The sequence below is a fragment of the Hypanus sabinus genome, chromosome 5 (genome assembly GCF_030144855.1).
Source record: "Hypanus sabinus isolate sHypSab1 chromosome 5, sHypSab1.hap1, whole genome shotgun sequence".
NCBI lineage: Eukaryota > Metazoa > Chordata > Chondrichthyes > Myliobatiformes > Dasyatidae > Hypanus > Hypanus sabinus.
In genome coordinates this window covers 45,247,285-45,273,204 of record NC_082710.1, presented here as the reverse complement: position 1 = coordinate 45,273,204, position 25,920 = coordinate 45,247,285, and the positions used below count along the sequence as shown (strand labels likewise).

At 38.6% G+C, this 25,920-nt stretch overlaps 1 protein-coding gene across 3 annotated transcripts in view; it reads right to left on the bottom strand.

The window, feature by feature from the left end:
• The window catches only part of sass6 (SAS-6 centriolar assembly protein), a 46,733-nt gene extending 22,190 nt beyond the window's left edge, over window positions 1-24,543 (bottom strand). For all 3 annotated transcript variants that reach the window (XM_059969882.1, XM_059969883.1, XM_059969884.1), the window contains exons 1-3: window positions 24,269-24,543; window positions 8,010-8,070; window positions 810-889 (exon numbers count right to left, since the gene is read on the bottom strand). In XM_059969882.1, coding sequence (XP_059825865.1) covers window positions 810-889; window positions 8,010-8,070; window positions 24,269-24,336 — 209 coding nt within the window. In that variant the 5' untranslated portion in view covers window positions 24,337-24,543. The remainder of the gene's footprint in view (window positions 1-809; window positions 890-8,009; window positions 8,071-24,268) is intronic.
• Between the last annotated feature and the right edge of the window lie 1,377 nt (window positions 24,544-25,920).

The window sequence follows — 25,920 nt, the reverse complement described above, 5'->3', positions numbered from 1 at the left end:
AAAATAACGGAATCTATTATTAAGGAAAATAACAAAGTACTTAGATGGTAGGATTTGACAGCGTCCAGATGGAGTCCCAAAATGTAAACAGTATTATACAAACCTGATAGAACTTCTTTTGAGGTTGTAGCTGACAGATTAGGAAAAAAGGGAACCACTGAATGTAGTGTATTTGGATCTTAAGAAAGCCCTTTACAAAATACCGTAAAAGAAATTGTGTTGTGGTTACATCTCCAACAGTGATCATTGCTAAAGAGAGGAACAGGCAACAGCTTTTATTTCTAACAGGGAAGAAACTGTAAGCTCCAGTAATATCAACATGGAGCAGCTGCTACTGGTTTCCCAACAACAGCACACAATTATTGTATCAGCCAAAATGTAGCCTAGATTCCTGCATCTTATTACTGAGTGGGTGCACAACTCACCCAAAAACAGCCCTCACAGGAGACCCCTGCACATTGTGCCAGTGGCTGATTCTACAAAGTCATGCAAACATGAGATCAGTTTCACTATGGGAGCAGCTGTTCCACACACAGCAGAGCCAGCCCAAAAAGATTTCCTTTTCTTAAGCAGAGAAGAATGTGTACCTATGATTGCTTGGACCCTAGGAACAAGAAAGCTATAACAAATCAGCACTTTGTGGATAACTGATAGAGCCCAGCAGCATGTGTGAAGAATAAGGAGCTACAAATGGAGAAATAATGCAATTTTGGGTTAAATTTCTAACTATTCTATTACAGATTACTAACACATGATAGCAAATAAGAATCGGTAAATGATCAAATGACAATATTCTAATTCACACCTACCTCAGAAAATCATCTTCACTAATCATAAGATTATACAAGAAGAAGGGATCTGTGTCATCAGTCAAACGGACAGATAAATCCTAAGACAGGGCATAAAAATTATTTTTAAAGAACAATTTAAAATCACTACTGAATGGTGAAGTCTAGTATTAGAGTTCAATAATGAGACCATAAGACATAGGAGCAGAACTAGACCATTTGGCCCATCGAGTCTACTCTGCCATTCAATCATGGCGGGTCCTTTCTCCCCTCCTCAGTCCCACTCCCTGGCTTTCCCATAATCTTTGATGCAGTATCCAATCAAAAACCTATCAAGCTCTGCCTTAAATACACCCAATGGCCTGGCCTCCACAGCTGCCTGTGGTAATTAATTCCACAAATTCACCACCATCTGGCTAAAGAAATTTCCCCACATCTTGGTTTTAAGTAGATGCCGCTATATCCAGAAACTGCGCCCTCTTGTCTTAGCCTTCCCCCACCACAGGGAACATCCTTTCCACACCTACTCTACCTAGGCCTTTCAACTTCTGGTTTCAATGAGATCCCCCCCTCATCCTTCTAAATTCCAGTGAGTATAGACCCAAAGCCATCAAACATTCCTCATATGATAGCCCTTTCATTTCCAGTATCATTCTTGTGAACCTCCTCTAAAACCTCTTCAGTGCCAGCACATCTTTTCTTAGATGAGGAGCCAAAAACTGTTCACAATACTCAATGTGAGGCCTAGCTCGTGCCTTATAAAACCTCAGGATCACGTACTTGCTCTTGCATTCTAGATCTCTTGAAATGAATACTAACATGTCATTTGCCTCCCTCACCACCGACTCAACCTGCAAGTTAATCTTTAGGATGTTCTGCACAAGGACTCCCAAGTCCCTTGGATTTTTTCCCCATTTAGAAAATAATTTGCACATTTATTTCTATAAAGTGCATGACCATACATTTTGCAACATTGTATTTAATTTGCTACTCTCTTGCCCATTCTCCTAATCTGTCTAAGTCCTTCTGCAGCCTACCCATTTCCTCAACACTACCTGCCCCTCCACCAATCTTTGTATCATCTGCAAACTTCGCAACAAAGTTATCTATTCCATCATCTAAATCAATGAGATACAGCATAAAAAGAAGTGGTCTCAATACCAACCCCTGCAGGCCACCACTGGCAGCCAACCAGAAAAGAATCATTTTATTCCCGCCACTCGCTGCCTCCCACCAATTAGCCAATTCTCTAACCTTGCCAGTAATGTTCCTGTAATACCATGGGCTCTTAACTTGGTAAGCAGCCTCATGTGTGGCACTTTGTCAAAAGCCTTCTGTAAGTCCAAATATACAACATCCACTGCATCCCCTTTATCTTCCCTTCAGGTGCCTTGCCGTTCGGTGTGGGCGAATACGTCTCTCCATCCATCACGGTCCCTGACCCTCCAAATTGTAGTTGTTGCCTCCCCTGTTTCTAACCATGATGTTAATCCATCTATCATTTTCATTCACTATCTGCCTCTGCTTCTTTTTCCTTCCAGCTTTCCAGTTGTAACTAAACGTTCTAATGTCTCTCATCGCATAATGTGTCCAAAGAATTTGGATTGCTGTTTTTTAAGTAATGTATGTTTTGTTTTCGTTCTCTGTAGAACTTCTTCGTTGATTATCCTGTCTGCATATGATATGTACAGCATTCTGCTGAGGAACCACATCTCTGCTGCATTGATTCTTTTTTCCATTGCATTTGTGATGGTCCATGACTCGCGGCCATACATCAATATACAAAGAATGTAGCAGCTGAGAGTTCTAAGGCAGATGTCAATTGCTATTTTCTTTATCGTTAGGATGTTTCTCATTTCTGTAAATGCTGTTCTTGACATTGCTATTCTTGCTTTTATGTCTGTTTCGCATTTGCCATCAGATGTTACCCATGATCCAAGGTACTTGAAGTTGTGAACTTGTTTCAGGATTTCATTTCCCAATACGATCCTACAGTTTGGGATATCAGGTTTCTTTGATATTACCATTACTTCAGCTTTCTTTTTGTTTAAGATTAGGACAAGTCTTTCGCTCTCTGTTGATGGTAGATACTAGTTTCTGTAAATTTACTTTACTGTTTGCTATCAGTACTGTATCATCCACATACCAGAGGTTGTTCACATTGTATCCTCCTATACTTATTCCAGGTTCATCTTGTATGGTTCTCATGATGTTTTCACTGGATTCCTGATTATTCTTAGAACTTTTCTGTCGTTATTAATATCTTTAAGCATTTTCATGATGACTTGGTGTTCCACTGTGTCAAAAGCTTTTGTGTAGTCAATGAAACAGAAGTATAGTTCTTCTTGTACTTCTATTGACCTTTCAATAATATTCCTGAGAATACAAGTTGCGCTTGACGTTCCCTTGCCTTCGACAAAGCCCCACTGTTCTTCACTGATCTCTGGTTTAAATTTGTTTTTTATTCTGAACATGATGTTTCTAAGTAGAATTGTTGTGAGGTGGCTCATTAAACTAATTGTTCTGCGTTGTCCACACTCTGTTGCACCTGGTTTCTTTGGCAGTGCAATGAATACTGCCTTTAAAAGATCTTCTGGTACTTTGCCACTGTTGTATATTCTATTTGATGAAATTATTAATTTCTCTACATCAAAATCTTCTAGTGCTTCATACAGTACAACTGGAATGCTATCTGGTCCTGATCATTTCCCTTTCGCATCTTCTTCATAGCATGTTCAACTTCTTCTCTCAGTATTGCTGGGCCCTTGTTGTTGCTGTTGCCAATATCAAAGTTGTCCTCTTGGTCTTTGTCATCATATAGGTCTTTGATGTATTCTGACCATCTTTGTATTATTTTTCCTTTTTCCCTAATTGTAGATCCGTCTTTTGCTTTTATACATCCTGTTGTTGCCCCACTTTTCTTCCGATTTGTGGCCTCTTTGATCTTGTCGTGCATACGTTTGCTGTTGTTGATCTTCTGCAATTGTTCTATTAACTCACATTTGTCCTTAAGCCACTTTTCTTTTGCTTCCTTGCACTTGGCTGTTATCTGTGCATGCAAGGATACATAGGCTTCTTTGTTTTCCTTACATTTTCTTCTTTGTTCCATAAGATTCAGAATTTCTCGTCATCCATTTCTTTTTAGCCTGTTGTTTGGGAATCAGCTCTAGTGCTGCTTGTGTTATGCTGTCTCTGAGGTTTTCCCATTGCTGTTCTGTAATAGTGATGTTTTGTGGAGCCTTGAATTTGTTCTTCACTGTCATCTGGAATTCATTTTTGATGTCACTGTTTTTTCTCAAAGTCCCTAATTCAGCTTTGGCTCTATTCTTGGTCTTTTAAGCTTTCTGAGTCTGAGGTACATCACGCTGATTATTGGTATGTGATCACTGTAGAAATCTGCACCTGGGTATGCTTTGCATGATTTCAGAACATTTTTATACCTTCTCCTTATAAGCACGTAATCAATCTGGTTTCTGGTGCTATCCCCTGCACTCTTCCATGTCCATAGTTGTCTCTGGTGTTGCTTGATGACGGTATTACCAATTATATAATATTTTTCTGTGACCCATGTAGCTACTCGTTCACCTCTCTCATTTCTCTCCTATGCCATAATGCCCAATATTGACCTCATCCCTGGTCTTGCCTACTTTTGCGTTGAAGTCACCTTGAATAAAGGTATTTTCTGAGCTTTTACTTTGTCTTAATGCTGTTTATCTACCCTACGTATAATCTCCTCAAAGAATTCCAAAAGTTTCATCAGGCAAGATTTTCCCTTAAGGAAACCATACTGACTTTGTCCTATCTTGTCTTGTGTCACCATAACCTCATCCTTAACAATTGACCCCAACATCTTCCCAGCCACTAAGGTCAGACTAATTGGTCTATAATTTTCTTTCTGCTATTTCCTCCTTTCTTAAAGGGTGGAGTGACAATTGCAATTTTCCAGTCCTCCAGCTTCTCGAAGCCCTTCCCCATTTAATAGTGCAAAATTATCCAACTGTCCTTTTTACATCTTTTCTTTCCAATATCCAGACTCAAATTGGCCTTAAAAGTGAAGCAATTAATTAATTTGCACTTATGGGAGCCAGAGCACCAGGTCAGAAAGTGGAGAGATGGAGAGGAAGGTAGATGTCCAGGCCAGCAAAAAAAAATCCAGTAAGTATCAAAGTTACAGATACAATGGGATGGATAGTTTGAAATGTGTATACTTTAATGCTAGGATATTATGGGTAAAGGTGATGAACTTAAAGTGTGGATCAGTACATGAAACTATAATATTGTGGCAATTACACAAACTTGGTTGAGAAACAGGAATGGGTGCTTAATGTCCCAGAGAACGAATATGGGGTTGTTATGGGAGACTTCAATTTCTCTTAGGGACCTTCTTAGCACAAGAGGCTTACATAGGGCAATATTTATTAGGTGCATCCAGGAGAGCCCATGTATAAATATAAATAGGTGGACTACTACATTTTCAGATGATACAAAGATTGGTGGTGGTGTAATAGACCAGCGAAGAATAGAGCAGGAGATAGATCAATTACAGACATAGGCAGAGAAATGGCAGATGGAGTTTAACCCAGCCAAATGTGAAGTGCTACACCTTGGTAGATCAAATGTAAAGAGACAGTACACTTAAGAACAAGATCCTTAAAAGTGTTGATGAGCAGAGGGATCTTGGGGTCCAAGTTCATAGCTCACTGAACACGGCTACACAGGTTAACAGGGTGGTTAAGAAAGCATGCGTCATGCTTACCTTTATTAGTCAGTGAGTTTAAAAGTCAGGAAGTTATGTTGCAGCTTTACAAAACTATAGGAAAGAGACTGAGGATTTGGAGAGGATGCAGAAGAAGTTTACTAGGATGCTGTCTAGATCAGAGGGCATATGCTATAACAAGGTTGGACAAACTCGGGTTGCTTTCTCTGGAGCAACAGAGGCTTTGGGGAGATCTGATAAAGGTTTATAAGATTATGAAAGGCATAGATAGTGAGACATTAACTTTTTCCCAGAGTTGAAATGTCTAATACCAGAGGGAATGAAATTAATATGAGAGTGAAGTTCAAAGGAGATGTGAGGGGCAAGTCATTTTACACAGAGTGGTAGGTGCCTGGAATGTGCTGTCTGGGTAGTTAGAGGCATATACATTAGGGACATTCAAGAGATGTTTAGACAGACACATGAAAGTGAGGGGAATGGAAGAATATGAACATTGTTTAGGCAGAGGGGATTAGTTCAGTTGGCTACTTGATTACTAATTTTATTGTTTCAGCACAACACTGTGGGTTAAATTATCTGTTCCTGTGTTGTACTGTTCAATCCAATTTACTCTATTGCCCTTCGTGTTAACAATATGATCTCCTCTGCCAACACAATAAAAAACTTTAACTGCTTTTCAGAATAACTCCATATAGTCCATAAGGACGACCTTGGGTTTCTGTTTACCCATCACATAATTTTTCCATTCCACTCCAATGATCAATCTATATTATTCAAATTATGTCCTGCAGAAATCATCTCCCAACTACGCACAATGTAAACTTTAACTGTTGCAGGTTAATCTCCACTCCACTCCACTCCCATCCCCTCCATTGATGTACCTGCGGCTTTTCTTATTTTGTCAGATTTAGCAACCGTTAACTTGACAACTTTGGCCTGCACCTGAGCATGAACATTGTGTTCTTGCCACCTCTACAACTTAAGACACACTTGTTTTCTCACTGTTACAGTTCTGATGAAGGGTCTTTGAAGCAAACAATTAAGTTTATTTCTCTCCTAACTTGTCCTGCGTGAACTGCTGGTTGCTTCCAGTTTTCTTTCAGCATCTGTATTTTTTTAATATATTTTACTGATAAGGATGGACAACATTTGTCAATTGAATGGCATAAATCTTACTCGTTAGACCATGTCTGAAACACTGCACTTGGGGGAAGATCAGACCTTATCAGACCCCATCACCCCCAAGAATTTGAAAATCAGGCAATCAGATAGTAGTTATCTTTAAAAGCTCAGTGAGTATAATATTAACCTAATTTCACTTTTTTAAAATAACTATTATTCAATCTTGATTGAATAATTATTTATGGAATTGTAAATTAAGATAAACCTAAGTATGTAACTGCCTTATTCCTAATCCTCTGGCAAAGAGCAAGTTTGTTTTAAAGATTACTAGAATAACAACTACTTGAATTATTTACAAAATATTGTATTACCTTGACGATTGTGAGAATGCCCAAAGACCAAATAGATGGCGAAGTTCATTTTTAAAAAATGGATAGTAAATAAACTATCTTCTTACATCCTCCGGTAGATCCCAGTGTCATAGGCTACATCAGAATAACTTGGCTAGAGGAATAGCTTGTCCAGATATGCAGACCTTTAGTGTTACACTCAGGAGGTTTTCACAGCCATTATAAAGATGTGACATGCAGGCAGTTTCTTCTACATCATTTTCCCACCCCATTCTTGTCGTATCAATTACAATGCTATTTAAATCCATTAACAGCATTGATTTACCACAATCCCTCTTCCCTTTTCTTAACTCAGTTGCTGTCTCCTGTCTTGCAATATCACTTCTTGGTTACCAACAGATTGTTCACAATTCCTCCCTCCCCAAAATAACTGCTCTCTTCTGCTAACACTATTCACCACCATTAGTTTTTTATTTATTTCCTATTAGAATCACTGTATTTCCTGGACCTAGGTCACTTTATATTTGTATAATAAACATGTATATTTGCTATCTTATGCATCCATATTAATTGCAATTCTTTAATCGTGTTCTTTATCTTCGTATGTTTTTTTGTGTTGTATTGGACACAAAGTAACAATTATTTTGTTCTCCTTTACACTTGTACACTGAAAATGACAATCAATCTTGAACCATTTCACTTTCTATATTCTCTCTTCAATGCCTTCTCTTGCAGGTCTTGTTCTCAGCCAGCTAGACCATGCCTGAAATTCTTTGTGTAAGCAAGTCCACTTCAACTACCCCACCATCTCTTCACCTTTCACTTTAAAACAGTAATTTGATCAAGCTTTTCATAATAACATTCATGCCACTCTTATAGCTTGGACTGCTATAATCTTTTGGAATATTTTCTATATTAAACGATGCTATATAAAATTAACTTGATGGTATACAAATCGGACATTTTAAAAACTGCAGTGAAGACAATCGTTTTATGGGATATTTACAGGCAAAGATAATTAATATGATGTACCTTTTTATGAATTGCATTTGAACCAGATTGCCATCCTACTGTCAGGCGGACATTTTCCCTCCTGTAATAGAAGTTCAAAAGATTAAGGCTAGTTAAGAGTAAACGTGGACCTCCTCTATTTAAACCAAATTTACACTATTTTGGAAGCATACTTGTGTAAGAGTTTTGACAATTTATCCCCCTCGAGGCATTGGTTAAGCCTTTCACACAGAGGAATACTTCTTCAGGAGGCTGAAGAAATTTGGTTTGCCCCTTGTTGCACCATAGAAAATATTCTACCTGGATACATAATGGCATAGTATAGCAACTGCTCTGTGCATGACTGCAAGAAACTGCAGAGTTATGGATACAACTCAGCACATCACAGGAACCAGCCTCCCATTCATGGACTCTGTCTATACTTTTTACCTCAGTAAAGCAGACAGCAAAAAAAAAATCAAACACCCCACCCACCCTGGAAGTTCTTTCTTTTCCTTTCCCTTCAGGAAGAAGATACAAAAGCCTGAAAGCACATACCACCAAGCTCAATGACAGCTTCTATCCCACTGTTACTATAAGATGGACTCTTGATTAACAATCTTCTTCATTGCACTTTATAGGTACCTTGCATAGCATTTTTGGAAGCTTTTATGCTTTATTCTACATTGTTATTGCTTACCACATTTTAGTTCAATGCACTGCAATGATTTGATTTCACTACATCTTGGTACATGAGACAATAATCAAAACCAATACAATTTCCTAATGACATTTTTTGCTGAACTTCTATAACTAGTACAGGCAGTCCCCGGGTTATGTACAAGTTCCGTTCCTGAGTCCGTCTTTAAGTCGGATTTGTACATAAGTCGGAACAAGTACATCCGGTATTATTTAGAGTCAGTTAGTCAAATGCTTGTCTTAGTATATAGTATGTATTTTGCCTTTCTATGCATATAAAACACTTAAACATATGTATTCCAATAATTAAGCCACTGCGTTGCTTAGTAATAATTGTAGCTTTCATCGGGGCAGGGTCTTTCACATGCTCCATTATTCTCACTTTATCCGTTATCCTTTAAAATTGTTCTGATCGTTGACCGACTATAACCTAACGATTTTCCAATGACTGATGGCGTTTCACCTCTTTCCAAACGCTTTATTATTTCCACTTTATTTTCAATCGCGATTGCTTCCTGTCAATGGAACAGAAACACTGTGGGCGGCATGTCCCGAGGTCCGCTGGGTCCTAAGGACCACTGCACTAAAACAGGCTATATGGGACAAGTGGGGGCTGTGCTGGGTTTGGGTATTTGATCCTCCACAATATTCTGCGTGGGAATTTAAACTGGAGGTGGCAGTGTCTTTTTTTTTAAACGAGGTAGAGTTGCGAGCTCAACATCAACTCGGCATAGGAGTGGTCTCTCTCTGGATTGAACTCGGGAACCTCCGTTTGCCAGCCCGGTGCTGATCTCACTGTGCCACCAACCGACCAGAAGGTGGGGGGGGGGGGGGGGGGGGTGGTGTCAGGGTGAATCTTACTAAGAAAAATTTAAGCCAAATACAAAGTTAAACACTCAACACAGTGTCAACAACAACAGTTTAAAATGGCGGATGGCATTCTCCTTCCTCGGTTTGTAAGTAAAAGCTGTCCGTAAGTCAGACGTTTGTAACTCAGGGACTACCTGTACAATAATCTTGCCAGTAATGTCTTGCATAGCATGAGTCAAATGATTGTCCAGTTTAAGCAGTGCCAATGACCTTATGATATCATAAGTAATTTGAATAGTTACTCTCTTTTGTCAACAGTACCATGTCCTACTCTTGCTCCCTCCAGCTTCTTTTCTTTATACCTACTCCAAATTTGACAAATTTAGATTCCACTTCCAGCTTTAGTTTTTCAGATTCTGTTTCACTTATTTTGGTTTTATATACTATCCCAGCAAAGAATATTGGAGACAAATTCAAAAGTCAGTAAAACTCCAAAATAAGCACAGAAAAAGAAATGTTAAGATGTCAGTGAGATTAAAACCAGTCACCAAAAGATACTAGGAATGTGGGAAAAATAAATACAGGGAAAGCAGTGAAAGTAATTCTTTTAAGGGACTCCCTTTTAAGTCTACCATGATTATCTAATACTCGCACAAGTTCCTATATTTATCCAAATATTTTCTTCACCTTCCTTCTTGATATTTAATTCCTCCAACTCTCACCATATATTTTTTAATAACTTTAGTGTTAGAACTACACTTGCAAGAAAGTTTGTGAACCCTTGGCAAATATCTGGTTTTCTGCATTAATTACTCATAAAATATGGTCTGATCTTTATCCAAGTCACAATAACAGACAAACACAATCTGCCTAAACTATTAACACATAAACAACTGTACAACTTCTTGCCAATACTGAGTACACCATTTAAACAATCACAGTCTAGGATCAAAGAAGTACGTGATCCTCTCGGGTAGTGCCTTCTACAAAAGCAATTTGGAGTCAGGCGTTCCAATCAATGAGATGAGATTGGAGGTGTGGGTTGTTGAGATGTCCTGCCTTATAAAAAAAGACACACAGTCAGGTTACTGACAAAGCCTCCTCTTCTCAAGGAAGATCTGTTCATATGCACCATGCCTCGATCAAAACAACTTTTAGAGGACCTTAGAAGAACTGCAGAGATGCATGAAGCTGGAAGAGGTGACAAAAGCATTGCTAAAGACCTGAGTGTTCATCAGTCCACAGTAAGAGAAATTTTCAACGAATGGAGGATATTCAGTACTGTTGCTACTCTCCTTTGAGTGGGTGTCCTGCAAAGATCACACCAACAGCACAATGTACAATGCTGAAGGACATGAAAAAGAACTTGCTAAAATCTCTGTTCACCAGTTCACTACAAGAACACCGAACAAGAATGGTTTTCATGTTAGAACACCACAGAGAAAACCACTGCTCTGTTTTGTAGACAGATGAGACAAAATTGAACTTTTTGGCAGAAATGTACACCACAATGTTTAGAATTGTACATTGAACACTGCACATGAACACCAAAACCTCATCCCAACTATGAAGCATGGCGGAAAGAGCATCATGGTTTGAGGTTGTTTTGCTACCTCAGGGCCTGGACAACTTGCAATTCTTGAGTGAACAATGAATTCAAAATTGAATTAAGATATTTTAAAGGAGAATATCAGGGTAGTGGTTCATCACCCAAAGGTTAATAAAAGTTAGATGATGTAAAAAGACAATGATCCAAAAGACGAGAATAAATTAACAAAATGGTTTCAAAAAACAGTTGTGTTTTGGAATGACCAGGTCAGAGTCCAGACCTTAACCCAATCACAGAGACTGTGGCATTACCTGAAGAGGGCTGTTCATGCAAAGTATCCCAGAATATTGATGAACTAAAGCAGTTTTGCAGGGAGGAATGGTCTAAAATTCCTCCTTGCCACTGTGCAAATCTGATCAGTTGCAACAGGAAATGTTTGGTGGATGTTACTGTTGCTAAAGGAGGTTCCATCAGTTATTCAATACAAGGGTTCACAAACTTTTTCCAGCCTGGACTGTGAATGATTAAACAATGTGTTCAATTAAGACATGAAAAGTACAATTGTTATTAGTTTAGGCCAGGGGTCGGCAACCCGCGGCTCTTTCATCTCTATGCTGCGGCTCCCTGTGGCTTTGGAAAATAAATGATGAGTACTTAATTAAAATGTATTTTATGTTAGTTTGTTATTTTTTGAAATGTAATTCTAAATTTGAAGATTATGGTGATCTTGTACAATCTTAATAAAACGTGCTTTTTGTCGCTATTAATATACGTCACCACTGCCAATGCCTGACACCTGCCAGTGTGCGATTTCTTTAATTTTTCGATCCAAGGTAGGCTAACTATGGAGAATTCTAAAAAAAGAAAAGTGACTGAAGAAAACAGAACGTTTCATGATACGTGGGCAGATTCATTTGATTTCACTGCTGACGAGACTGGTTTACCAGTTAATATGCAATGAGAAACTAGCAAACAACAAAAAGTCAAAAGTCGCAAGACATTTCCAGAATAAACACGCAGCCTTTGCTCAAAAACATCCGGATGGAGATGAGAGAAAATAAGCCGTTTCGGAACTGATGTGGAAGGTTGATCTGAGGAAAAATCATTTCAAGAAGTGGATGAAGTCTGGAAAATCAACTACATGTTTTGTTACCGCTCAGGAAATAGTCAGGCACGGGAAGCAGTTTACAAATGGTGAATATATAAAAGAATCTTTCATTAAGATTTCAGAAAATCTATTCACGGACTTTAAAAACAAGAGTGAAATTGCGCAGAAAATCAGGCATATGCCCCTCTCTGCAAAGACTGTCAAAGACAGAACCATAAAAATGGCAGAAGACATCACAAGACAGCAAATTAAAGACATCAATTCAGCGGTGGCCTACTCGATTGCCTGTGACGAGTCTAAAGACAAAGGTGATATTGAACAAATAGCGTTGTTCTGCCGGTATGTAAACTCTGCCAGGCCGCAGGAAGAAATGATTGAGTTGATACCTCTAAAAGGCCAAACACGGGGGGAGGACATCTGTGTGGCTGTCTTGAATTGTTTAAGAGCCAAAGGAATAAAGACCACCCACCTGGTGTCAGTAGCTACTCATGGGGCACCTAGTATGACAGGAGCGCACAAGGGATTTGTGGCTTTACTGCAGAAGTCGCTGGACAGAAAGCTGCTGACTTTTCACTGCATCTTGCACCAAGAGGCACTGTGCACTCAAACATTTCCTCCGGAATGCACAGAAGTAATGGATGTTGTCATTCAGATTGTCAATAAAATAATGGCAAAAAGTTTAAATCACCGTCAATTCCGTTTGTTACTGGACGAGCTGGAAAGGGCATATTCTGATCTCCTGCTGCACAACAAAGTCCGGTGGCTGTCAAGAGGGGAGGTGCTGAAACGCTTTGTCGCGTGTCTGGAAGAAATGAAAACATTCCTGGGAAGCAAAGGGCTCACCTTTCCTGAGCTGGAACAGCCGGAGTGGCTGGAAAAGCTACACTTCATGGTAGACATGACAGCGCACCTGAACACTCTGAACACAGCTCTTCGGGGGAAAGGACGCACAGCCCTGCACATGTTGGAGGATGTTTTGGCATTCGAGCGCAAGTTGACAGTGCTTGCCAGAGATTTACAGAAAGGCACATTGTCTCACTTCCCCAATTTGAGAGTTCAAACAAGCTCATGACATTATAAGTTCGGAGTATTTACATTCTGCAATCATCGCAATGCAAACATCGTTTGGGAAATGCTTCTGTGAGTTCAGAGAGGAAAAAAACACATTATCCTTCCCGGTCACTCCCCTAAGCATCAATCCATCCCTACTGAATACGACTGCATTGGCAGGTGTGAGTCAACCTAATCTTGAGATGGAACTGGCCGACCTAGCTGACAAAGACATATGGGTGTCCAAGTTTAGACGCTTGACAGCAGACCTTGAAGATGTTACCCATCAGAAGGCCGTTCTTGCTCAGAATCACAAATGGAGTGATATTGAAAACCTCCCCAAACCGGACAAACTTGTGTTCAAAACATGGAATGCTATCCCCGACATTTATGTAAACATTAAAAAGTATGCGTTTGGAGTCCTGTCGATCTTTGGATCCACATATGTATGTGAACAGGTGTTCTCCAACATGAACTTTATTAAAAACAAACATCGCGCACGCCTCACAGAAGACGGCTTGCGATCCTATGTAAAGATGAAGGTGACGTCATACAGCCCTGATGTGCAGACGCTGTGCACTGAGTCCAGGAGCAGAAATCCCATTATCCAAGAATGATAAATATTTTAATTGGCTATTATTTTACATATATTCATATTTTTTCATTGTTCAGTGAAATAGTCCTTTTATTTTTCAGGTTGACAGCTGGCTGACGTTATTTTTGGTTTGCTGCTGTCGGACAATTTAAGTTCAGTGTATTTCATAAATACAAGAAGGACTCAAATAGACATTGAGTATTTTACTTAAAGTAACCTTCAACCCAATGTCTTTTTTTCGGAGTTCAAAATGTTTTATTTGCATGCAGAAATGTAATTTCGTTTTCTCTGCAGGAGTTCATCGATATCATAAATGCAACACATTATAGTTTGTTTATACATAGCATAAAGGCAAAAAAAAACGTTGTATGCAGTGTTATTTCATTTTAAATGTCAAACGGGTATTGTGGCTCCCAGTGTTTTCTTTTCTGTGGGAAACGGGTCCAAATGGCTCTTTCAGTGGTAAAGGTTGCCGAGCCCTGGTTTAGGCTGATTGTGTTTGTCTATTATTGCGACTTAGATGAAAATCAGATCAGATTTTATGAGTAATTAATGCAGAAAACCAGGTTATTGCAAAGGGTTTACTAACTTTTTTCTTGCAACTGTATGCATTTCTTCTCCACCCTCTTCATGATTGCCATAAAATGTGTCCACGTCCCCTTAGATCTGAATGTTCTCATTTTATCAGTTATACTGTATTACAAAAGCTATTTATCCTTCTCCTCCAGAATCTTAGCATGTTGTTGTAACCCAGGTTAAGTGAACCCAAAATTATAATATTAGAAAGCTCTATCTGCAGAGAGATGAAAATGAGGTTTACCAATTTTTAAAAAAAGAGAGAATTTGAAAAAAACACGATGCAAGGAAGGGGCAGGCTGGACACAGGACGGACAAGCAAAGAAACACAGCCACGATTAGAAGCTGAAGACATGAACTATTAAGAATGGAATTAGTAGTAAGCATCTTCACCCTACTAACTTGAAACCTTCAGGGTGAAACCCCTGGAGGAGAGACAATAGTGATAAAAGATTTATTGAAGCTACAGCTATAACGAGAAAATATCAGCAGACACCAGTGTCCAAAATCCCTATCGTGTAGTTGGGAATTAGTTCTGTAAAATCACACTAAGGCACTTGGTCAAGTTTTGTACAAGTTTGTGAATTAACTTTCTGTGTATAATAAACTATTTCATTCCAACGAATCCAAGAAATATGATGGCAAGCCACCCAAGAGTTGAAGAACCAGTGTGGGAAGGAAATGTGTAATGACGCAGAGGATTCAATACAGTTGGATGTCTAAGTTTATTTTCATTCGAAGAATCTGAATTTGATTTTTTACAAGAACTGATTATTTTTGGCAAAGACTTTGATAAGTTACTGAATGAGATTTACTTTAAGAGTTGTGATGTTGGAGAATGGTCGTGAAAGAAATTAAGCTGTATAGATATATAATTTTTGAATTTGAATTTAAACTTGGAGCTGAAACTGAAGTCCACCATAATACTTGAGAATATTAATTATATTTGGTTTTCTAACTAACTAGGGATAAGTAAAAAGGGAAGTTTAGTCTGTAAACTTTTAAATAGGGAATAACACTAGATCTAATTAGTTAGAGAAATTGGAGTAACAAAGGTTATTCTAATCAATATCACTGATTCTAATTAAAAAGGAATTTGTTGTGGTTTGACATCTAAGATTTGGAACCTAAACAGGATGTTTGAATTTTGAATTGTTCTTGTTCATGTAAATATCTTGTGCATATTGTCTTTCTTGTAAACAAAATCTTATTTCCAGAAGTGTGTGGTCTCTATTCACTGCCTCCTTCCGATACCTAGAACCTTCTGATGGCCTACTAGCACCAAGTGTAATCTGGTTTTCTCAAAATAGTGTGGCGACTAGTTACACATGATAAGACTGGTGCTGCACAGGTGTTATATTAGTCCAAAAAAACATATGATCTTACTTAATAGTTTTAAATATGAGGCAGGAGGTTCAAAATAGCCAAATTGTTATGTCACCCATTGTTAATTCTCAATCAAAACAGAAAATAGTATAATCACATGAAATATTGGAAACGTAAAAGAAAAAAAACTTCTGGATTTATCAATAAAGGTCTCAGCTACACTGACACTAATCTCATAGCACATGTCAGCAGAGCTGACAGTCACTCAGCTCACAGCCAAGTTGGTTATGAATTAAAGAGGTTTTATTTGTGACTGAGGGATACACACTGGCCAAGCTTCAGGAGAAGGTACTGCCAGTTCTTTGAAACTTTGGCTGATAAAAGCAGCTGGAGCCCCAGTTTAATGACTCATCTAAAGAAATTTCACTTCCAGTAATTCAACTAATTTAATGATTCATTTGCTACCTTTACTTATTTACTTGTTCAAATCTATGCTAGATATCAGGATCACCATAACCTGAAATGCTTGGATTGATAATTATTTCCTAAAGTTTTTGTAGTACCTTCTGGAATAAATTGCCAACAATCATTTAACTCAAACATATTTAATACATGTCCTTGCTCTATTAAGATTTAATTGCATTCAATCTCAGAGTTTTATATATTTTTCTTTACAAGAAATGCCAATTTCCTTTTAATAGCCCAAATATAAAATGGATCAGAGAAATTAAGGTCAAAACTCCCAATTCCAAATCAGCCAATTACACCAATTCACAGAAGGAAACAATAGGAAGTAATGAATACACGTATTCATTTACAATTCAGTTAAACAATAAAGGTGGCAGTGCTCAATCTAAATTTGGACAAGAAAATTTTAATCTTGTTTCAAGAATTCAAATAATAGCACCAAGAGGTTATGGGATACAACGTAAAAAAGATAAACTCATCTCGATCATGAATTTTGCAAATATACACAATTTCAGTTAAGTGAAAATTCAGTAATGGTTCAAATCAACAGGGTTGACAGTTGAATGAACCGATTACAGCAGCAATAATTATTTTTCAAATTAAAGATATTAACTTTATTTGTCACATGTACATTGAAACACAGTGAAATGTGTCATTTGCATCGATGACCAACACAATCCGAGAGTGTGTTAACTCTCAAGCATTCAGGTACAATACCTTTAAGTGGATTAAAGTATCACTATGGTCAAAAGAGATGAAGGAGGGGAGGACCCTAAACCAGACTTAGCATCAAAATATGAAACTTCAGCAGTGTCTCATTTGCAAATGTACAGACAATGGAAAATAACACTGAAGACCTAAGGCCAAGATAGCTTTCCAGGGGAACTGTGAAGAATTGCTGCATTGTGTTTCACAGATAAATGGCTTACTCTGGAGACACTGGATACGCCAGTGAGAAAAAGAGTGCTTCTTGATACACTGGATGGACCAGACTGCTGATTTGGAGAAGGCAAAAGGTGCAGGCCTGTGTTTCATGATAAACTCTTTGTGGTGCTCAGACATAGCAGCCTCGTCGTGCTCGTTCTCTACCCAGAATATCTAAAGTGTCGACCATTCTACTTTCCAACAGAGATCTCCTCCATGATCCTAACCGTAGTTTACATACCACCAAAAGTCAATGTTAAGCAGGCATTTTAGCTACTGAGTGCTGCTATCAGCAAACAAAAAACAGCCTACTCCGACACCTTTCAAGTCATTGCTGGAGACATCAAACAGGCGTGTATAAGAAACCTCTGTCCAATTATAATCAATGTATCACATGTGGTACCAGGGGTCCTGATCAGCCACTGCTGTATTAGGATTACAAATGTCCACTAGTCCATGCCTGGACTGCAAAAGTCGTCTCTCATTGTCCTTTGTTCCAAGGAGAAAAACCCAAGCCTGCTCATCTTATCGTCATGCCTTCTATTTCCAGACAACAACCTAGTAAATATCCTGTCCAAAAGCTTCTACATTCTTCCTGTAATGAGACAAACAGAACTGAACACAATACTTTAAGTGTGTCTAACTAGAGTTTTAGGGAACTGCAATATTACCCACAGCTCCTGAACTTAATCCCCCAACTGATGAGGGCCAATACATCACACGCCTTCTAACTACTCTATCAACTTGACAGCAATTTTGGAAGTAAACCTCAAAACCCCTTTGTACCTCCAAAGCGTTAAGAAATCTACCATCAACTCTGTATTCTACCTTCAAGTTATACCTTTGAAAATGAATCACTTCACACTTCTCTGCACTGAACCCCATCTGCCACTTCTCAGTCCAGCCCCACGTTTATCAATGTCCCTTTGACACAGCAACCTGCCTGTCATCTGCAAACTAACACACCCTTCCACATCCTTATTTAAGTCATTTACCTACCTTCATCAACATGTTTTTGTTACATCCTCAAAGAACTCAATCAGGCTTGTGAGGCACAATCAACCCCTTACAAAGACATGTCTGACTACTCCTAATCAGACTTAACTTCTCCAAATGCTCAGACATCTGGTCTCTTAAAAATTCTCTCCAACAATTTGCCCACCAATGATGTATTACTATAATTTTCATGGTTATCCCTATTACCTTTCTTGAAGAAATAAACAACATTTGTCACCCTCTAATCTTCTGGCACAATTCCTGTGGCCAGTGAGAACACAAAGATCCATCGCATCCCCTTCTTTGACGTTGACATATCGGCCTGTTCTATGCTAAGCTTACATTCGTCAAGGGCGATTTCATTGGTGAATACTCCCTTATCTCCTGACTCCAGGCACATATTTTGTCCTTTATCACCGAATGGTTCTATCTTCACTCTAGTCATCTTTTTGTTCTTTACATCCATGTAGAACGCCGAGATTTTCCTCAATCCTGCTTGTCAAAGCCTTCTCATACGACCTCTAGTTCTCTGAAGACTATTTTTAACTCCCTCCTGGCTGTCTTTTAATTCTCTACAGCCCTATCTGAACTTTGTATTCTAAAGGTTAAGTGTACTTTCTTTCTCTTGACTAGATGCTCGACATTTCCCTAATCATAGTTCCTTAACCCTACCACACTTTCCCTGTTTCAAAGGAACAAACCTATCCAGAACCCAATGCAGGTATTTCCTAAATTACTTCCACATTTCTATTGTGCATTTACTGTTATAGGAAGAAAAATGATTCAGTTACAATTACAGAAGGATACAGCAGACTGTGCCAAATTATTTTGTACGTTTATGAAACACTGGTCAGTTCACAACTTGGAATAATGCATCCAGTTGTGATTATCAGTTTTAAGAAGATCAAACATTCTTGAGAAGATTTACAAGAGATAAGAGATTTGAGCTCCAGGATCAAACTTTTATCTCTCCCCAGTAAAACTACAGCAACCTGCAATTTGAATCAGCATAGATCCTGGTGATCCCATAAATCTAAGATTATGTTTTGAATAACATAGCTTGGAAGTATAACACAATGTATATACAATGCAAAAGAAACAAATCCAATTCTGGTCATCCAAAGAATCCCTGGAGTCAGGTAGGTTTTCAAGTTCTAGTAGAGCACTTTATCCAATTTCATCTATTTCCTTTTCTCTTTCCCCACTGTTTCACAGTTTCCACAATTTATTAATTTCCATTCAGTATTTCAATATCATGCCACAGCAAATAGAGAAACAATTTGCTTCCAGGCCTATCAATAGTAGATTACAAGTGGCCACAAGTAGGTAACAGGTAAACAATGTTAAATATTTCATCTTTTAACCTATGCTCAGTTTCCTTTGTAAAAGTTCAATTAAAATCGGGTATTCAACATGCATGGTATGTATACATATACACCTATCCCCTCCTTAAAGGATGCTTTTGTATGAGTGAATTGTACCAACCCTAATTTTATAGGCCATATTGTAACTGATTGAATCCTCCTGTCAGACTCATATTTGCATCTATGCAGAACAATAACCAAAGCTTCTGTCTCATAATTGTCCCACAAGAAGTGTGAGAGACCTTCAGGCAAAGTATCCCATAGCTTTAACTCCAATCATGCATTTAAAAAAAATTAAATAGATTATTTAAGAAAAACATATTAAGCTATTATTAATTCAGAACAGAAATAAAGAGAAAAATAAAAATAAACCAATAGTTAATCTTTTCAATAAAAGACTTTATTTAAATGATTGGGGTCACCCTACATGGGCCAGATATGGCTATAATAATGCCAGAGAAGCCGCATAAGGAGTTTATCTACCTCACAGCTCAGGACTTCATAGGAAGTCCTCAAATCAAAAATCCAATCAGGAGGCAGAGAGAGGTTGGTTGCAACTTCTAATCCCCAGTATATCCCTGACTTCCAAACTGTGGTGTACAAGCATATCCAAAGCACACTCAAGTGATGCCTTTAACCAAGTCTTGCAATCTTCTTTCATTTTTCATAAAAACAGCAAAAGTTGGAGTTTAGAAACAATTCACTCCTCCCTCAACTGTTGGACAAAACATTTTTTGTACCATAAATCTCCATGCTTCTCAGTAGACTTAACTGAGCCAAGTTCAAATTGGTAAATACTTTTTAAAAAAAGTCACTCTTATTAACATGCATTTCCATTGCATAAGTAGCACAACCAGCATTAATCAGGTAAATTGAGAGTAAGATCACAATCTTGTCAAACAATAGCAAAAGCGATTTTTTTAACTAACAGCCATGAAGTGGAAGCAAACAGATTGAAACTAGAAGATAAAAGCAGACTATAATCGACTAAGAGCTTTAAAAGGATGTAAGTGGGTCCTTTACACAGTGTCTAGAGAACTAATAATATAATAGGATAACAAAATGGCAAAGACATTATTGGTTATATTCACTTAATTGTAAGATGAAAAGAATGCACTGAAGATTATACAAAATCAATAAACCACTGAGAAGAAAATTTTAAAAATAAAGCAACTTACAAAACAAGAGTTTCAAAAGCTATCAAATCCTCTGAACTTGATATCCTTCAAAACCAGAGGGTTGAAAGGATAACTAAAGAGATATTTTTCAGAAATCTCTGGATTCAAGAACAGTTCCCATAAAATGAAAGGCTGTAATTAGAATGCTGTTGTTCTATAAATATGCAAGGTTAAAAAGATGGAACTTTAATAGAGAAACTGAATTTTGAGAGGAAAAAAATCAATTTTATTAGCCATAGTCAACACATTTTAATGAAAGGAAAATCCTGTTCAATAGATGAAGGGACGTAATGAAGAAAAACAGAATTCACATATTAGATCACATTTTTCTTACTGAAAACCATGGACTGACATAAGGAGTCCCTGGTCTTAATTGTGCTCTTCAATGGAAAAGTCATAATGTGCTTATGCATTTTGTAGCTTTCCAACTCATGGTCACCACTCTTTTTAGAAGATAAGAAGTTCCCATGAACAAAAAATCTAAACCTAGGCACCCTAAAGAGGATATCAAATTTTGCATATTGAGTGAGGATCAAAATAAATGAAATGTCCTTTCCTCAAAGCAAAGGTGAACAAGAATAGCCAACTACATTATATTTTCTTTCTAATGAACTTGTCAATAATAGTGTCCTCAAAAGTCTCTGACACCAGTGAATTGACTTTACTTATACTCTTTGAAAGACAACTTCTTACACAGTTGTGAAATAACATTACAGTAAATAAAAATCAGATTGACAATGAAAGTGTTAAGATCAATGGAATGGATGTTTTTTATTGAACTGCTGTTATTGTTGCTTTGCAAAAACACAGAAAGAAACATAAATCACATAATTGGGATTTTGGCATTAAAACAGATAATGATGACAATACTCAGCAGTTCACGCTACATCTTCTGAGTAAGAAAAAGAGCTTCATGATACTCCACAAATGTTGCCTGACTTACTGTGTGTTTCTGTTGTAGAAATTTTCATCACTTGCAGTTTAATTGGTTTTTAACCAGGCTTTTACCATCATCCACAAGACATAGGAACAAATTAGGCTACTCTTCCCATTGAGTCTACTCTGCCATTCTATAATGGCTAATTTATTATCTTTCTCAACCCCATTCCCCTGCCTTCCTCCCTGAATCTTTGATGCCCTTACTAATCAAGAACTTATCAACCTCCACTTTAAATATACTCAATGACTTGGCCTCCACATCTGTCTGTGGCAATGAATTCCATAGATTCACCACTCTCTGCCTGATGAAATTCCTCCCTCAGCTCTGTTTTAAAGGGATGCACTTCTATTCGGAGGCTGGCCCTAGATTCTCCTAGTACAGAAAATATCTTCTCCACATCCATTCTATATAGAATTTTCAATACTCAAGTTGAAATTGGCATTAAAATAGAAAATGCTGGTAATACTCAGCAGTTCACTCTGCATCTGTTGTGGTAGCAAAAGAGCTTCACAGCCAGTCCACAAATGTTGCCCAAGTATTTCTACAAGTTTTCTATTGAGGACTGTTAGAAGATAAGAGGAAGGCAGAGAACAAAAACTGTAGCATTTCCAAATTAAGTATCTGGAAAAGATGAAAGTACAAGATTCAATTACAGGGCAAAACCTAAGTGGAACCCAAAAGACAAAAGAGAATACAGATGCTGGAACTCAGAAGAAAAACAAACTGCTAATCATGCAGTATCTGTGGAGGCAACCTATCATTTCAGATCAAGATTCTGCATTAAGATGAACAGGAAAGATTGTCAACAGTATGTAGCAGTAATACACTGGGAAACTTGATAGGTGATAGGTGGAAAGCAGATAGGGGAAAGGATGATGGGCAAATGGGGAAGAAGAACCAAGATGTCTGTACCTGAAATGTCTATTGATACCTTTTACCTCTATAGATGCTGCTGAGTTCTTCCATAACTGAGCAGTGACGCAACTCCTCTTCAAATCTATTTCACTATTCATTCATAATGACATAATTCAAAGCAGCATTGATTCAACTATCAAAAGTCACCTTCTGATTTGCTAGCACTTCAGCATTCCAGTACCACAGTTTAGTATTCAAAAACAAGTTCAATGCAAGAGACAGACAAACCATAGAAACATCCAAACCTTCAAGACAGCTTTGCCATTCAGTAAGATCATGGCTAATTTTCTATAATTTTATTAGCCACAGTCAATACATTTTAATGAAAGGAAAATCCTGTTCAATAGATTAATAGATTCCCTGTCCCCAAAACCCTTGATTCCAGACTTGTACTAATCTGTTTTGAATGAACTGAAGGTTCATCATTCTTGAATGAAGAACTCTCTCATTTGAGGATCAGATTTAGAATTTTGAATGGCCTATTCCTTACTCTTAAACAATACTGTCCTCTTCTCAGACCTCTCTGAAGAAACATCTTTTGTAACAATGTCAAATGTTACAATTCCATCTCTTCTCATTCTTCCCGAGATAACAGCTCCAGTCTCCTTAACCTTTCATACAGATTTTTTTGTTGCACTGTTTTTGAAGTAGATAAAGAAGCCAGTACTCCAGGTGCAGATTCACCAAGCCCAATATAACTGCAGACGTCCTATCACAATGTTGTGGCATTAAACAGCACATTACATCGATCCATTATTTTTCTGGCAGCACAATAATCAACCCATTTAATCAAGATTAGATAGAAAATAAACGACGCTGGTTTATTATCAAAGGTTTTCTACTTCACGCCACAAGAACTCAATTCATTTGTTTCACATATTGCAATTTATAGGCAAACTTAAATCAGACAAAAAACACGCATAGGTCAGGCACCTTGGAACAATGTCAAGAATTTTAAGGCAAAGAATGGAAAAAATCAAGTTAATCATTAAAACTTCGGAAGCTTGTCAAGTAATTTGTGCACAAAAATCTCGCATTATTCGATATTGTACAAAGGATATTTATTAATCAGGAATTCTAATTTTCCGTTCTTCAGATATCATGGTCACTAAAAGAATTTCTATCGGGTAAAGCACTTCCTCGACACTGCACTAGAATATTAATCTTGATGTTTGCACCGAGCATCCCCGGAGTGGGGATTGAACGTACAGCTGACATAGAAATATAGGGCCTGCAGATCAATTGTACAACTGATTTGAAGTCTTAAGTAATCTGCCGTAATCAAAAGTGGGGGCACAATAAATCTCTTTTAGGGAATTCACGGACAGCCTTACTTAAATTTCTTCCTCCCCCTCCAAAAAAAAAACGAAAAATATCTCTCTTTTATTCAAGGATTCGGTAATAACCAACACCCTGAAATTACGAGCATTTTCCGGGCCTCTTCATACTTCAAGGGAACTTTCTGAAAAGTGTCAAGTTAAATAAATAAAACAACCCAGTACAAGACAGGCTGGTTAGTGGGGCAAGGCTTGTAAACCCTAAAATGGTAGGATGGAGGGAAGGAGGAGAAAAAGTAGATGGAGAAGGGGAGAGTTGAGGGAGTATCGGGTAGCTGCCCCGTACTATTCTCATCCTGTCCATATATACATCGCGCCTTCCACTCTCAGTCGCCACCATGGACCCCGGTAATTACGGAGCGCTCGGTAACTTTACGTCCAGAGATAAAGCACCAGCAGGGAAACAGGCCGCCCGCCAGCCTGTGGATTCGACCCGAACAGAACCGGACCTGCAGTCTCTCCTCACCTGTCCTCACAGTCCTTGCACTTCACGAGCACGGCGGCACTTTGGCAGAACAGCTCCTCAGCCATCATGCGCTGGGGGAATCCTGCACCCGTTTTCACCTCATGATATCCGCGGCCAGCAATCCCAGCGGCTCAGCGCTCCTGCATGGCTCTCCGAGGACCCCTCCCAAAGCTCCGATTCAGGGCAGGCAGAGCTAGGCCCGCCGCTCCGGCTCAGTTGCTAAGGGTTACCGGTTCCCGGCCGCTTTCCCGCCACCTTCTCAACTTTGCCAACAATCAGCCTGCCCGTGTGGGGAACAAGAGAAGACCCATCGGAGGCTCGCTGCTGCCCCCTCCGGCTCGGGATGGCTCAGCGCAGCCGACCTGCCGAAAGAAATGTTGCGATGCCCTACGGCGTCTATAGAAGCCATTCTCAAGCTAACGAGTTCAAGATGCAGCTGAGAGAGAATCAAAAACTATAGACAACAGGGATTTCAGATAGGAGGGGAGACATTTAAAAGGGACCTGAGGGACAATTTCTTCACACATATATCTAGCAAACTGCCAGATGAAGTGGTTGAGGCAAGTACAGCAACAACATTTAAAAGACATTTGGCAGGTAAATGGATAGGAAACCTATGGGACAAACAGGGCAAATGGGCTATCTTAGATTAGAATCTTGGTTGGCAGTGATGAGTTGGGTAAAGGGGCTTTTTTCCATTCTTTGTAACTCTATGAAAATCTATGAGAGTCACCCCCAATCAAAAACCGTGGAGGAACTATGAGATCCACATGCTGCTGAGGATCTCAGATCAGAAGCATTCAACTCTGGTGACCAAGGAATTTACAGGATGTCCAGGTAGATCTTTGGAAGACCATCTCACAGGTGACAGATGCTCCACCGTTGTTTCAGGGCTTGAATACAATGGACTTCAGTAAGACCTTTGACAAGGTTCCACACGGAAGGTTAGTTAGAAAGGTTCAATTGTTAGGTATTAATATTGAAGTAGTGAAATGGATTCAACAGTGGCTGGATGGGAGATGCCAGAGAGTAGTGCTGTATAACTGTTTGTCAGGTTGGAGGCCGATGACCAGTGGTGTGCCTCAGGGATCTGTACTGGGTCCAATGTTGTTTGTCATATACATTAATGATCTGGATGATGGGGTGATAAATTGGATTAGTAAGTATACAGATGATACTAAGATAGGTGGTGTTGTGGATAATGAAGTAGGTTTTCAAAGCTTGCAGAGAGATTTAGGCCAGTTAGGAGAATGGGCTGAAAGATGGCAGGTGGAGTTTAATGCTGATAAGTGTGAGGTGCTACATTTTGGTAGGACTAATGGTAAATGGTACGGCATTGAGGAATTCAGTAGAACAGAGTGATCTAGGAATAATGGTGCATAGTTCCCTGAAGGTGGAATCTCATGTGGATAGGGTGGTGAAGAAAGCTTTTGGTATGCTGGCCTTTATAAATCAGAGTATTGAGTTCAGGAGTTGAGATGTAATGTTAAAACTGTACAAGGCATTGGTGAGGCCAAATTTGGAAAATTGTGTATAGTTCTGGTCACCGAATTATAGGAAAGATGTCAACAAAATAGAGAGAGTATAGAGGAGATTTACTAGAATGTTACCTGGGTTTCAGCACCTAAGTTACAGAGAAAGGTTGAACAAGT